This window comes from Cetorhinus maximus, chromosome 21 (assembly GCF_964194155.1).
Source record: "Cetorhinus maximus chromosome 21, sCetMax3.hap1.1, whole genome shotgun sequence".
In the NCBI taxonomy this organism is placed as follows: Eukaryota; Metazoa; Chordata; class Chondrichthyes; order Lamniformes; family Cetorhinidae; genus Cetorhinus; species Cetorhinus maximus.
The window spans coordinates 48,911,743-48,927,206 of NC_135899.1; the positions used below are offsets into that span (position 1 = coordinate 48,911,743).

The 15,464-nt window shown below is 47.1% G+C and overlaps 1 protein-coding gene across 2 annotated transcripts in view; it reads left to right on the forward strand.

The window, feature by feature from the left end:
- Nucleotides 1–15,464, forward strand: part of LOC144695870 (mitogen-activated protein kinase kinase kinase 5-like) — a 174,921-nt gene that overhangs the window by 108,790 nt on the left and 50,667 nt on the right. For both annotated transcript variants that reach the window (XM_078566913.1, XM_078566914.1), the window contains exons 16-17: nt 12,696–12,823; nt 14,703–14,839. In XM_078566913.1, coding sequence (XP_078423039.1) covers nt 12,696–12,823; nt 14,703–14,839 — 265 coding nt within the window. The remainder of the gene's footprint in view (nt 1–12,695; nt 12,824–14,702; nt 14,840–15,464) is intronic.

Below are 15,464 nucleotides of genomic sequence, written 5' to 3' on the forward strand. Positions count from 1 at the left end.
CTGGAAGCCAGTGTCCAGTGGTTGACCACAGGGATCTGTGCTGGGTCCCCTATTATTTGTCATTTATATAAACGACATAGATGACTATGTGGGGGGTAGGATTAGTAAGTTTGCGGATGACACAAAGATTGGCCGGGTGGTTAACAGTGAAGTTGAGTGTCTTGGACTACAGGAAGATATAGACGGGATGGTCAAATGGGCAGATAAGTGGCAGATGGAATTTAACCCTGAAAAGTGTGAGGTGATACACTTTGGAAGGAGTAATTTGACAAGGAAGTATTAAATGAACGGCATGACACTAGGAAGTTCTGAGGAACAATGGGACCTTGGCGTGTGTGTCCATTGATCTCTGAAGGCAGAGGGGCATGTTAGTGGGGTGGTGAAAAAGACATATGGGACACTTGCCTTTATCAATCGAGGCATAGATTACAAAAGTAGGGAGGTCATGTAGGAGTTGTATAGAACCTTGGTGAGGCCACAGCTGGAGTACTGTCTGCAGTTCTAGTCACCACATTATAGGAAGGATGTGATTGCACTGGAGGGGGTGCAGAGGAGATTCACCAGGATGTTGCCTGGGATGAAATATTTAAGTTATGAAGAGTGGTTGGATAGACTTGGGTTGTTTTCGTTGGAGCAGAGAAGACTGAGGGGCGACCTGATCGAGGTGTACAAGATTATGAGGGGCATGGACAGGGTGGATAGGGAGCAGCTGTTCCCCTTAGTTGAAGGGTCAGTCACAAGGGGACATAAGTTCAAGGGGGAAGGAGGTTTAGGGGGGGATGTGAGGAAAAGCTTTTTTACCCAGAGGGTGATGGCGGTCTGGAGTGCACTGCCTGGGAGGGTGGTGGAGACGGGTTGCCTCACATCCTTTAAAAAGTACCTGGATGAGCACTTGGCACGTCATAACATTCAAGGCTTTGGGCCAAGTGCTGGTAAATGGGATTAGGTAGGTAGGTCAGGTGTTTCTCACGTGTCGGTGCAGACTCGATGGATCGAAGGGCCTCTTCTGCACTGTGTGATTCTGTGATTCTGTGATCCATTGGTTGTGGAATCGCTTAGCCCTGTCTATCACTTGCTGCTTATGCTGTCTGGCATGCAAGTAGTCCTGTATTATAGCTTCACCAGGTTGACACCACATTTTAAGGTATGCCTGGTGCTGCTCCTGGCATGCCCTCATGCACTCTTCATTGAATCAGGGTTGATCTCCTGGCTTGATGGTAATGGTAGAGTGAGGGATATGCTGGGCCTTGAGGTTACAGATTGTGTCTGAGTACAATTCTGCTGCTGCTGATGGCCCACAGTGCCTCATGGATGCCCAGTCTTGAGCTGCTAGATCTGTTTGAAATCTATCCCATTTAGCATGGTGGTAGTGCCACACAACACGATGGAGGGTACCCTCAATGTGAAGGCGGGACTTCGTCTCTACAAAGACTGTGTGGTGGTCACTTCGACCAATACTGTCATGGACAGATGCATCTGTGACAGGCAGGTTGGTGAGGATGAGGTCAAGTATGTTTTTCCCTCTTGTTGGTTCCCTCACCACCTGCCGCAGACCCAGTCTAGCAGCTATGTCATTTAGGACTCGGCCAGCTCAGTCAGTAGTGGTGCTACCGAGCCACTCTTGGTGATGGACATTGACGCCCCCACGCAGAGTGCATTCTGCCCCCTTGCCACCCTCAGTGCTTCCTCCAAGTGGTGTTCAACATGGAGGAGCATTGACTCATCAGCTGAGGGAGGGCGGTAGGTGATAATCAGCAGGTGGTTTCCTTGCCCATGTTTCACCTGATACCATGAGACTCCCAGGGCAACTCCCTCCAGTCTATACACCACTGTGCCACCACCTCTGCTCCGGTGGGACAGGACATACCCAGGGATGGTGATGATGGTGTCTGGGACATTATCTGTAAGGTATGATTCCGACAGGATGACTATGTCAGGCTGTTGCTTGACTAGTCTGTGAGACAGCTCTCCCAATTTTGGCACTAGCCCCCAGATGTTCGTAAGGAGGACTTCGCAGGGTCGACAGGGCTGAGTTTGCCGTCGTCGTTTCTTGTGCCTGGGTTGATGCCAGGTGGTCCGTCCGGTTTCATTCCTTTTTTGCGGCTTTATAGCAGTTTGTTACAACTGAGTGGCTTGCTAGACCATTTCAGAGTCAACCACATTGCTGTGGATCTGGAGTCACGTGTAGGCCAGGCCAGGTAAGGATGGCAGATTTCCTTCCCTAAAGGACATTAGTGAACCAGATGGGTTTTTCAAACAATCGACAATGGTTCCAGGGTCATTATTAAACTTTTTATTACAGAATTTTATTGAATTTAAATTCTACCAGCTGCCATGGTTGGATTCGAACCCGGGTACCCAGAGCATTCCCCTGGATCACTAGTCCAGATGCACTAAAGGCCAGGAATTGAGGAGCATGGAAATACTGGAGGGTTGTGGGGCTGGAGGAGGTTATAGAGATAGGGAGGGGCGAGGTTATGGAAGGATTTGAAAACAAGAATGAGAATTTAAAAATCAGTGAGCCCAGCAGGCAATGGCCAGGGAGAGGGATGGAGGCAGTGGCTTTGGAATGGAGTTGTGGTAGGGCTAATACAATGGCTTGGGTCTTCCACTATTGTTCATCCAATAATTGATTTCACACAAGTAGCGTGACAAATCAGAGGCCATTGAGAGGTTGAGAGAGGTAGCACTGAGGTCGAGCTGGGTGCCAACAACGTAGATGGGGAACATGATGTTGTATTTTCAGATAATGTCACTGCCCTCAGTATGGAGATGAAAAATAAGAGCAGGGCAGCGATAGATCCTTGGGGAACACCAGAGGTAATGATGCAGGAGCAGGACAACTAGATAGCTAATGTTACGACCACGTGAGTTATGGGGGTGGTGGGGGGCGGTGGTGGTGTGAAATGACTCCCATATTCTGCCGCTCCAGGTCTGACCGTAACAGGGTCTTTTTGTGAATTTATATGGATGAAGGTATTGGCTCAATGTCTGTGCTTAATCATTTACATGCTAATTACAAAGAAATCAATCTGACAGACATTCTTGAATTTAAAACACAAAGGGGTTAGCTTTTATTATGCTAAAAACCTACCCAGATAAAGATATTTGAAAAGGTAAACCCACATCCCCTAACTTTGCAACACACATACTCTTTCTCTCTCACTCCCTCTCTCACACACATACACACTCTTTCTCTCTCTCACACACACACTCCTCTCTCTGACACACGCACACCACACACACACACACACACACACACACACACAAACATGCAGAATAACAAGTTATACAGTAGGAGGTTACTTTTTAGCCAAATTAAAATTCAATGATAAAAGGCAAAAATAGATAGTACACTGCTGGAAGTCCTTCACTGGTAGCTGTGGCTGTGGCAGTTTTACTATGATGATGTTGAAATTTCAGTTAGGGTTGAAGCTGATGTAAACCGCAATTTCTGGAGATAGTTGTGTTTTTAAATGCAATCTGTCTTTTCCAAAAGTTGATATTTTTGTACCTGATCTTCTTTTCATTTGAAAATTCTCTATCTCTGTGCTGGATTTCAAACTATAATAGAGGTAGGGTCATGAACTTGAGAGAGATGGGGGAGAGGTGATGTTAATGATCCATTGGCAGATTTATTCCGGGTTTCTTCTAGACTGATTTTAACATCTTGGGTGGTGTAATAAAAGACATTTCAAAATGGTTATCCTGATCACATGACCTTTCTCCCCATAGTGATTTCTGTAAGTAAATGATTAGCTCCTGTCTGGACAGACCTTGCCTATTGTTTCGTGGCCTAGGTGATTAGATTCAGTAATATCCCAGCCATTAACTCTTGAATGATCCATCCTACACTTTCCATATAGCTATTGTCTTGGTTGACTTTCTGTCTCCGCTTGAAAGGTAGCTTTATAGAAATGCAAATGGTAAGAGCCCTACAGTTTCAATTCATCTTTTGAAGTAGTTCTGGACATCAGCAGATGTGAAATTCCATAGGAGGTTGTCTTATCATGTCTTAATTGTAATTCACATTGGACCCTTCCAGAAATTGGTCAACTCGTAATATCAGATGGCAGGTGACTTGTGGCAGCCATCCTAAGTCAGTGTCTTTGCCCACTTTTTAAAAGTCCTTTCAAAGCAGTATTAAAGACTAATCTCACACATGCACCATCACATTATCGTGACAATAAAGATGGAACCATGTGAGAGCAACTGCATTCAGCTGGATGACAGCGGAGAGCTGTTTGAGGAGGCTGGTGTGGTCAACTGTGTCAAAGACACAATGAGGGAGGAAAGTTTACCTTTGTCACAGGATGTCATTTGTGACTTTGATAAGAGCCGTTTCAGTATGGTGACTGGGTGGAAATCTGATTGTAGGGATTCAAACATGGAGTTCCAGGAAAGGTGGGCACGAGTTTGTGAGGTGACAACACATTCCAGGACTTTGGATAGGAAAGGGAGGTTGGACATGGGGCAATAGTTTGCAAGGGCAGTATGGTCAAGTGTTTTTTGAGGAGAAAGGTATAATGACAGATTTAAAAGAGAGAGGGACAGCGTCTGAAGAGAGAACTGTTAACAATATCAGCTAAATTGTGGTCCAGGAAGGAAAGTTGGGTGGTCAGCATTTTAGTGGGAATAGGATCGAGGGAGCAGGAGGTGAGTCTCGTAGATAAATTGAAGTCAGAGTGAGCATGAGGGGAGATGGGGGGAAAAAAACTAGAGGAATATTTAAATTCAGGGCTATGGCGGGATCTTTAGAAGAATTTTGAGCCAGTGGACTAAAGGAAGGAAGGGATGCAGCAGAGGCAGCTGATCAAATGGTTTGAGCCTTAGTGACAAAGAAGCCTGTGAGCTCTTTGCATTTGTTGGTGGAGGTGAGAGTGGAGGAGGCTAGGGGGTTGGGGTGTGGTGATTTAAGATGGTTTGTAGTGGAGAATAGAAACTGAGGGGTTATCTTTGCATTGTAGGATGATCCTAGAATAATGAGCAGTTTTGACAGGAGAGCAGAACCCGATAGTGCTGTAGGTGCAATAAATAACAGCAGATTGCAGCTTATTTAATTCTGAAATTGTTTTTTTAAAACTAGAATAAAGATACTACAAATGAGCATTGCTTGTTCAATGATATCTTCAAGTGATTGAGTTTAAATAACAGATTTGGGTAGTTGCTTGTTTTAATGGAAAGTAAATTGGAGAAACAATCCACATTGTTTTAAATTCTTTCATGGAATGTGAGCATCACTGACAAAACCAGCATTTGCTATCTTGAGAAGGTGGTGCTTTATTCTGTATCTTTGCAGTGGTGTAGTGGTATTGTCACTGGACTAGTGTTCCAGAGACCCAGGGTAATTCTCTGGGGACCCAAATTCGAATCCCACCACAGCAGATGGTGAAATTTGAATTCAATAAAAACCTGGAAGTAAAACGTCTAATGATGACCATGAAACCATTGTCAATTGTTGTAAAAACTCGTCAGGTTCACTTTAGAGAAGGAAATCTGCCGTCCTTACCTGGTCTGGCCTACATGTGACTCCAGACCCACAGCAATGTGGTTGACTCCTAAATGGCCTCTGAATAAGGGCAATTAGGGATGGGCAATACATGTTCGCCTAGCCAGCGATGCCCACATCCAATGAACGAATAAAAAAAAAACAGAATTACCTGGAAAAACTCAGCAGGTCTGGCAGCGTCGGTGGAGAAGAAATCAGTTAACGTTTCGAGCCTTCACGGCCCTTCGGCAGAACTGAAGCATAGTTAGGAGAAGGGTGAAATATAAGCTGGTTTAAGGTGGGGGGGGGTGGGGGCTGGGGGGAGAGAGAAGTTGAGGGTGTGGTGATTGTGGAGATAAGCAAGCAGTGATAGGAGCAGATCATCAAAAGATGTCACAGACAAAAGGATCAAAGAGGTGTTGAAGATGGTGATATTTGTCTAAGAAAAGTGCTAATTAAGAATGGAAGACAGGACACTCAAAGTACAGCTCTAGTGGGGGTGGGGTGGAAAAGACTAACAAGGTTTTAGTTTTAGATTTAAAAATAATGGAAATAGGTGGGGAAAGAAGAATCTATATAAATTATTGAAAAAAAAGGGGGGTGGAGAAACGGGGTGGGGATGGGGGGAGGGGGAGTTTAAGATCTAAAGTTGTTGAATTCAATATTCAGCCCGGAAGGCTGTAAAGTGCCTAGTCGGAAGATGAGGTGCTGTTCCTCCAGTTTGCGTTGGGCTTCACTGGAACAATGCAGCAAGCCAAGGACAGACATGTGGGCAAGAGAACAGGGTGGAGTGTTAAAATGGCAAGCGACAGGGAGATTTGGGTCTTTCTTGCGGACAGACCGCAGGTGTTCCGCAAAACGGTCGCCCAGTTTGCGTTTGGTCTCTCCAATGTAGAGGAGACCGCATTGGGAGCAACGAATGCAGTAGACTAAGTTAGGAGAAATGCAAGTGAAATGCTGCTTCACTTGAAAGGAGTGTTTGGGCCCTTGGACGGTGAGGAGAGAGAAAGTGAAGGGGCAGGTGTTGCATCTTCTGCGTGGGCATGGGGAGGTGCCATAGGTGGGGGTTGAGGAGTAGGGGGTGATGGAGGAGTGGACCAGGGTGTCCCGGAGGGAACGATCCCTACAGAATGCCGCCAGGGGGGGTGAAGGGAAGATGTGTTTGGTGGTGGCATCATGCTGGAGTTGGCGGAAATGGCGGAGGATGATCCTTTGAATGCGGAGGCTGGTGGGGTGATAAGTGAGGACAAGGGGGACCCTATCATGTTTCTGGGAAGGAGGAGAAGGCGTGAGGGAAGATGCGCGGGATATGGGCCGGACACGGTTGAGGGCCCTGTCAACGACCGTGGATGGAAAACCTCGGTTAAGGAAGAAGGAGGACATGTCAAAGGAGCTGTTTTTGAAGGTAGCGTCTTCAGAACAGATGCGACGGAGGCGAAGGAACTGAGAGAATGGGATGGAGTCTTTACAGGAAGCGGGGTGTGAGGAGCTGTAGTCGAGGTAGCTGTGGGTGTCGGTAGGCTTGTAATGGATATTGGTGGACAGTCTATCATCAGAAATTGAGACAGAGAGGTCAAGGAAGGGAAGAGAAGTGTCAGAGATGGACCATGTGAAAATGATGGAGGGGTGGAGATTGGAAGCAAAATTAATAAATTTTTCCAAGTCCCGACGAGAGCATGAAGCAGCACCGAAGTAATCATCGATGTACCGGAGAAAGAGTTGTGGGAGGGGGCTGGAGTAGGACTGGAACAAGGAATGTTCCACATACCCCATAAAGAGACAGGCATAGCTGGGGCCCATGCGGGTACCCATAGCCACACCTTTTATTTGGAGGAAGTGAGAGGAGTTAAAGGAGAAATTGTTCAGTGTGAGAACAAGTTCAGCCAGACGGAGGAGAGTAGTGGTGGATGGGGATTGTTGGGGCCTCTGTTCAAGGAAGAAGCTGAGGGCCCTCAGACCATCCTGGTGGGGGATGGAGGTGTAGAGGGATTGGACATCCATGGTGAAGAGGAAGCGGTTGGGGCCAGGGAACTGGAAATTGTTGATGTGACGTAAGGTGTCAGAGGAATCACGGATGTAGGTGGGAAGGGACTGGACAAGGGGAGAGAGAAGGGAGTCAAGATAACGAGAAATGAGTTCCGTGGGGCAGGAACAGGCTGACACGATCGGTCTGCCAGGACAGTTCTGTTTGTGGATTTTGGGTAGGAGGTAGAAGCGGGCCGTCCGAGGTTGGGCGACTATCAAGTTGGAAGCTGTGGGAGGAAGATCTCCAGAGGAGATGAGGTCAGTGACAGTCCTGGAAACAATGGCTTGATGTTCTGTGGTGGGGTCATGGTCCAGGGAGAGGTAGGAGGAAGTGTCTGCGAGTTGACGCTCAGCCTCCGCGAGGTAGAGGTCAATGCGCCAGACAACAACAGTACCACCCTTGTCAGCGGGTTTGATGACAATGTTGGGGTTGGACCTGAGAGAACAGAGTGCAGTGAGTTCAGAGAGAGACAGATTAGAATGGGTGAGAGGAGCAGAGAAATTGAGACGGCTAATGTCACGCCGACAGTTCTGAATGAAAAGATCAAGAGAAGGTAAGAATCCAGAGGGAGGGGTCCAAGTGGAGGGAGAATATTGGAGGTGGGTAAAAGGATCCGTTGAACGGGGAGAGGACTCCTGCCCAAAGAAGTGAGCACGGAGACGAAGACGGCGGAAGAAGAGTTCAGCATCATGCCGAGCCCGAAATTCATTGAGATGAGGGCGTAAGGGTATGAAACTAAGTCCTTTGCTGAGCACTGAACGTTCAGCATCGGAGAGGGGAAGGTCCGGGGGTATAGTGAATACGCGGCTGGGGCTGGGATTGGAAGATGGGGTGAGGATGGAGGGACAAGCAGGGGTGGAGGGTCCCAGATGGGTGTTGGTGTCGATGAGTTGTTGGAGCTTGCGTTCCTTAGCACTTGAGAGAAAGAGAAAAAGTTTCTTGTTGAGGCGACGGATGAGGCGAAGAATAAAATGAAACTGGGGGCACACGCAGCTTTGAAAAAGGGTGCGGCGGTGCTGCTGGAGGGAGAGGTCGAGTGTGTTCATATGGCGGCGCATGGCACTGAGTGTGGATCTCAGAATGCGACGGAATGAGATCCACACTCAGTGCCATGCGCCGCCATATGAACACTCTCGACCTCTCCCTCCAGCAGCACCGCCGCACCCTTTTTCAAAGCTGCGCGTGCCCCCAGTTTCATTTTATTCTTCGCCTCATCCGTCGCCTCAACAAGAAACTTTTTCTCTTTCTCTCAAGTGCTAAGGAACGCAAGCTCCAACAACTCATCGACACCAACACCCATCTGGGACCCTCCACCCCTGCTTGTCCCTCCGTCCTCACCCCATCTTCCAATCCCAGCCCCAGCCGTGAATTCACTATACCCCCTGACCTTCCCCTCTCCGATGCTGAACGTTCAGTGCTCAGCGAAGGACTTAGTTTCATACCCTTACGCCCTCATCTCAATGAATTTCGGGCTCGGCATGATGCTGAACTCTTCTTCCGCCGTCTTCGTCTCCGTGCTCACTTCTTTGGGCAGGAGTCCTCTCCCCGTTCAACGGATCCTTTTACCCACCTCCAATATTCTCCCTCCACCTGGACCCCTCCCTCTGGATTCTAACCTTCTCTTGATCTTTTCATTCAGAACTGTCGGCGTGACATTAGCCGTCTCAATTTCTCTGCTCCTCTCACCCATTCTAATCTGTCTCTCTCTGAACTCACTGCACTCTGTTCTCTCAGGTCCAACCCCAACATTGTCATCAAACCCGCTGACAAGGGTGGTACTGTTGTTGTCTGGCGCATTGACCTCTACCTCGCGGAGGCTGAGCGTCAACTCGCAGACACTTCCTCCTACCTCTCCCTGGACCATGACCCCACCACAGAACATCAAGCCATTGTTTCCAGGACTGTCACTGACCTCATCTCCTCTGGAGATCTTCCTCCCACAGCTTCCAACTTGATAGTCGCCCAACCTCGGACGGCCCGCTTCTACCTCCTACCCAAAATCCACAAACAGAACTGTCCTGGCAGACCGATCGTGTCAGCCTGTTCCTGCCCCACGGAACTCATTTCTCGTTATCTTGACTCCCTTCTCTCTCCCCTTGTCCAGTCCCTTCCCACCTACATCCGTGATTCCTCTGACACCTTACGTCACATCAACAATTTCCAGTTCCCTGGCCCCAACCGCTTCCTCTTCACCATGGATGTCCAATCCCTCTACACCTCCATCCCCCACCAGGATGGTCTGAGGGCCCTTAGCTTCTTCCTTGAACAGAGGCCCCAGCAATCCCCATCCACCACTACTCTCCTCCGTCTGGCTGAACTTGTTCTCACACTGAACAATTTCTCCTTTAACTCCTCTCACTTCCTCCAAATAAAAGGTGTGGCTATGGGTACCCGCATGGGCCCCAGCTATGCCTGTCTCCTTATGGGGTATGTGGAACATTCCTTGATCCAGTCCTACTCCGGCCCCCTCCCACAACTCTTTCTCCGGTACATCGATGATTACTTTGGTGCTGCTTCATGCTCTCGTCGGGACTTGGAAAAATTTATTAATTTTGCTTCCAATCTCCACCCTCCATCATTTTCACATGGTCCATCTCTGACACTTCTCTTCCCTTCCTTGACCTCTCTGTCTCAATTTCTGATGATAGACTGTCCACCAATATCCATTACAAGCCTACCGACTCCCACAGCTACCTCGACTACAGCTCCTCACACCCCGCTTCCTGTAAAGACTCCATCCCATTCTCTCAGTTCCTTCGCCTCCGTCGCATCTGTTCTGAAGACGCTACCTTCAAAAACAGCTCCTCTGACATGTCCTCCTTCTTCCTTAACCGAGGTTTTCCATCCACGGTCGTTGACAGGGCCCTCAACCGTGTCCGGCCCATATCCCGCGCATCCTCCCTCACGCCTTCTCCTCCTTCCCAGAAACATGATAGGGTCCCCCTTGTCCTCACTTATCACCCCACCAGCCTCCGCATTCAAAGGATCATCCTCCGCCATTTCCGCCAACTCCAGCATGATGCCACCATCAAACACATCTTCCCTTCACCCCCCCTGACGGCATTCCGTAGGGATCGTTCCCTCCGGGACACCCTGGTCCACTCCATCATCACCCCCTACTCCCACCTATGGCACCTCCCCATGCCCACGCAGAAGATGCAACACCTGCCCCTTCACTTTCTCTCTCCTCACCGTCCAAGGGCCCAAACACTCCTTTCAAGTGAAGCAGCATTTCACTTGCATTTCCCCTAACTTAGTCTACTGCATTCGTTGCTCCCAATGCGGTCTCCTCTACATTGGAGAGACCAAACGCAAACTGGGCGACCGTTTTGCGGAACACCTGCGGTCTGTCCGCAAGAAAGACCCAAACCTCCCTGTCGCTTGCCATTTTAACACTCCACCCTGTTCTCTTTCCCACATGTCTGTCCTTGGCTTGCTGCATTGTTCCAGTGAAGCCCAACGCAAACTGGAGGAACAGCACCTCATCTTCCGACTAGGCACTTTACAGCCTTCCGGGCTGAATATTGAATTCAACAACTTTAGATCTTAAACTCCCCCTCCCCCCATCCCCACCCCGTTTCTCCACCCCCCCTTTTTTTTCAATAATTTATATAGATTCTTCTTTCCCCACCTATTTCCATTATTTTTAAATCTAAAACTAAAACCTTGTTAGTCTTTTCCACCCCACCCCCACTAGAGCTGTATTTTGAGTGTCCTGCCTTCCATTCTTAATTAGCACTTTTCTTAGACAAATATCACCATCTTCAACACCTCTTTGATCCTTTTGTCTGTGACATCTTTTGATGATCTGCTCCTATCACTGCTTGCTTATCTCCACAATCACCACACCCTCAACTTCTCTCTCCCCCCAGCCCCCCCCCCCCCCCCACCTTAAACCAGCTTATATTTCACCCTTCTCCTAACTATGCTTCAGTTCTGCCGAAGGGCCGTGAAGGCTCGAAACGTTAACTGATTTCTTCTCCACCGATGCTGCCAGGCCTGCTGAGTTTTTCCAGGTAATTCTGTTTTTGTTTTGGATTTCCAGCATCCGCAGTAGCTTTTAGCTTTTTGTTTTTATCTCTGAATAAAAAAAAACACTTTTTCCCCCTCTTTGGGGGAAGGGTGAGGAAGTATTGGAAGTATTAGCAGACTTATAATCAACCTGTTGAACCACCTCACGAATGCCACATCCTTGGCCAACAAGTCCTGGAGTGGGACTTGAACCCAGAGCTTCTGGCTCAGAGGCAGGGGCATTACCTGTTGAGTCTTGAGGCTTTGTCTGCAAGGTGGTTGTGAACTGCTGTAATCCATGTGGTGTAGGTACACCCACAGTGCTGTTATGAAGGGAGTTCCAGGATTTTGACCCAGCGACAATGAAGGAATGGAGGTATAGTTCCAAGTCAGGAAGGTGTGTGGCTTGGAGGGAAACTTCCATGTGGTGGTGTTCCCATACATCTGCTGTCCTTGTCCTTCTAGGTGGTAGAAGTCGTGGGTTTGGAAGGTGCTGTCGGAGGAGCCTTGGTGCAGTGCATCTTGTAGATGGTACACACTGCTGCTATTGTGCGTCGGTGTGAAATGGATATATTTTTAGATTGTGTGAAATGAAAGCTTTTGTCTGCATGCATAGACTATTTGAGCAGCAGAAATGCCCTTATAGTGGCACTTGGATCCAACTGCTTACTGCCCTCCAAATGCTGATCCCTTCGTAATTGCCTACTCCTGCTCCTAATTAGTTTGTTCGTAGTGTGCACTTTACGTGCCACACAGTGTGTGGAATGTTCAGAGTGCTATGGTCATGAAGTAACCCAGGTGCCCAGGCTATTACTCTGGAGACACTAGTTCAAATCCCACCATGGCAGCTGGAGGAATTTAAATTTAATTAATAAATCTGGAATTAAAAACTAATCTCAGTAATAATAATACCAGATTGTTGTAAAAACCCACCTGGTTCACTAATGTCCTATAGGGAAGGAAATTTGCTGTCCTTCCCTGGTTTGGCCTACACGTGACTCCAGACCCACATAATGTGATTGACTCTTTACTGCCCCTCTGAAATGGCCTAGCAGGCCACTCAGTTGTCAATGGCTCCCCTGCTCAAGGGCAATTAGGGATGGGCAGTAAATGCTGGTCTTGTCTCTTATTCCCTGTTTTCCATGGATTCCATTCCTGCTCCCTGCACAGGTACTCTCAGCCTCTTCATGAAGAAATTGCTCTCCACAAGCGCTTGAAACACAAGAATATTGTCCAGTACTTGGGATCAGTTAGTCAGGACGGATACATCAAAATCTTCATGGAGGAGGTCCCAGGAGGTAAGCGTCTTCTTTCTGATAGAAACATTTTGTGATACTATACATGAGTGATTTGAGGCATGTGGTAAGAGCAGCATGCTTGGGAGAAACTACTTGCCAACACTCTACAATTAGTCTACAACAGACCCAGACCTGAAACCAGGTAAACCCCAGTGGTGGAGAGATTGATAACTGTGATTATTGTTGTATCATGTGACTATCAGAATGGTCGAAGGTGAACTTGATCAATCTTTCTCATTAACCATCCAGAAACTCCAATGTCCTTTAAAATGTGGGTGTCCTTCCTAACCCTGGAGGTTTGCCTCATAATATCTTTGTGATAAAGCTGTTGTATTACTGTATCACAAATAAATCGAGAGTGATTGCTCCTGCCCCTCCACAGTGGTCAAGACACTCTGAGTGAAGATAAGTCATACGGATTCGAAACACTAACTCTGTTTCTCTCTCCACAGATACTGCCAGACCTGCTGAGTTTTTCCAGCATCTTCTGTTTTTGTTTAAGACAATTTGAATGTTTGATGTGAGCACTCTGGACTGCACCAACCCTTTAATCATTGTATTCAATATTAAAACCTGAGAATACTTGGTAGCAGAGCGTAATCGTGTGTGTGTGTGTGTGAGTAATTTTCCGTGTACATGTGTATGAATATTTTTCAGTGCGTGTGTGTTTGTGTGTGAGTAATTTCCTGTGTATGTGAGTATTTTTCAGTGTATGTATGTACACATGTTTGTCTGCACGCATATGAGTCTGAGTAATCTTCCTTGTGTATGTGTCACGGATGTTTTAAAAGGTGTTTCCCCAAAGTCTCTCATGAACAATGTATTTCTGTGTATGTGTATGTACTTACCTGTGGAGTGAGAAATTCAATTTGAAATAACCCAGCAGCAAAGCCTTTTTACTTAAAATAAAAAGGTTAGTTTATTTCACTCTCTTGCTCTGGAAATTACCCAAAAGATAATGTTGCACAAATGTTAGTTACAAACGAAGATAGAATGAAGATATAATACTTACAAACGTAAATCAAGATTAGTCTATATTCAGTGCAGGCCTGATATGTTTTGAAGTAGGGGTGCCACATTGTTTGAAGTGAAGGTCTTGAAGTTGTAGAGTTGTCTCTGTCGCTGCGATGGCTTCCACTGTCAAATTGCCAGAGATTACTTTCATAGGTACCTTAGTAACTGGAATCAGGTAGGGGGAAGAGAGGAGTTTCTTTAGTCCTCTTTCAAGGAACTGCGATGTGGCCCTTTTTTTAGCCTGGTTAATTGTAGCAGTTTGATGGCTGTGCTTGTTGGCCCCTGTCTCCAAGGTTGAAGCTCTTATCTGCTTCTATGAAGATGTTTTTTTTTCTAAGCTTCCTACCTTTACTATGCTTTTTGCAGGAGCTAAAATGACCGCTATTATCATGTGACCTGTACAAAATTCCAAGTCATCTCCCAAATAAGGCATCGACACTTCAACCAGCCCTTCTCCCATTTACATTCTTGCAATGAGGCATCAACAAAATGTTGATAGCTCCTGGACACGATTGCCTTTTGTCCCCTCGAAAGAGGAGACCCAGTCTGAAATCTACAATTTTATCTGGTAGCTTGGAGCCATTTTGAAAGAGCCTTTAAACTCAGTTCAAGTTTTTTTTTAAAGAATGTAAGCTTTAAAACAGTTTTTCTGAAAATTTGCAATATCACAACTGCGCGCCATAACAATGTGTGTGAGCAATTTTCCCTGTGTATCCGAGTGTCCGTGTAATTGTTCATGTGTGCTGGCTCAATTTGTGTCATTCTTCCTGTCCTCTGCATTCTGCACACTCCCTGCCTATTCTGTTGCTGGATTCTGTCTTTCTCTTCAGTTAATAAGGATGATGAACTGTCACTTTGTAACCAGGAAGCCTGTCTGCGCTGCTGTGCTCCAAGTGGGGCCCACTCAAGGACAACGAAGCCACGATCATTTTCTACACGCGCCAGATCCTGGAAGGCCTGAAATACCTGCATGAGAATCAGATAGTGCACAGGGACATTAAGGTAATCGGACAGCGCACGGGGACATGAAGGTAATGGAGGTGAATGCAGTATAGGAGAGGAGAGAGGCTGTGTTAAACTCAGTCATCACTCTGGACACACACTGTTTAACTGAGTTAGCACGGGTCTTGCAGATGCAGAAAGGGGTCCAGGTGCAAACGCACACTAGGCACTGACTGAGGGGTATGAGAATTCAGAGATACTGACAAAATGATAAACTTGCAGAATATTAGAGTCGGTTTGTGTGAGGACAAGCAAAGCTTTCAAGGTCTTCAACTTGTTGAAGAGAACAACAAAAGACAGATAGTGGGAACCCATGGTAGGTCAGCCAGTATCAGCAGAGAGTGCAGACACAGCCACCTCTCAGTCTGGGCCTTTATCAAGACTCTAGACTAAAACATGAACCGTCAGAATTAGAGAAAAGACAGGGTGTGGAGTTGCATTCCTAATCCTCCCAGAATGACCAGAAATTTCCTGCAATTAATCAGAGATTCCTTCCCAGAGCGCTGCCTCTAGCAGCTCGAGAGATGTACCGATTTCAATTTCCCACTGCAGTCATCATGTGACATCATCCAGAGAGAACCAATACCACGTGGAGCTGGCTGGAGAGTCAGGAATTGGGAGGGCT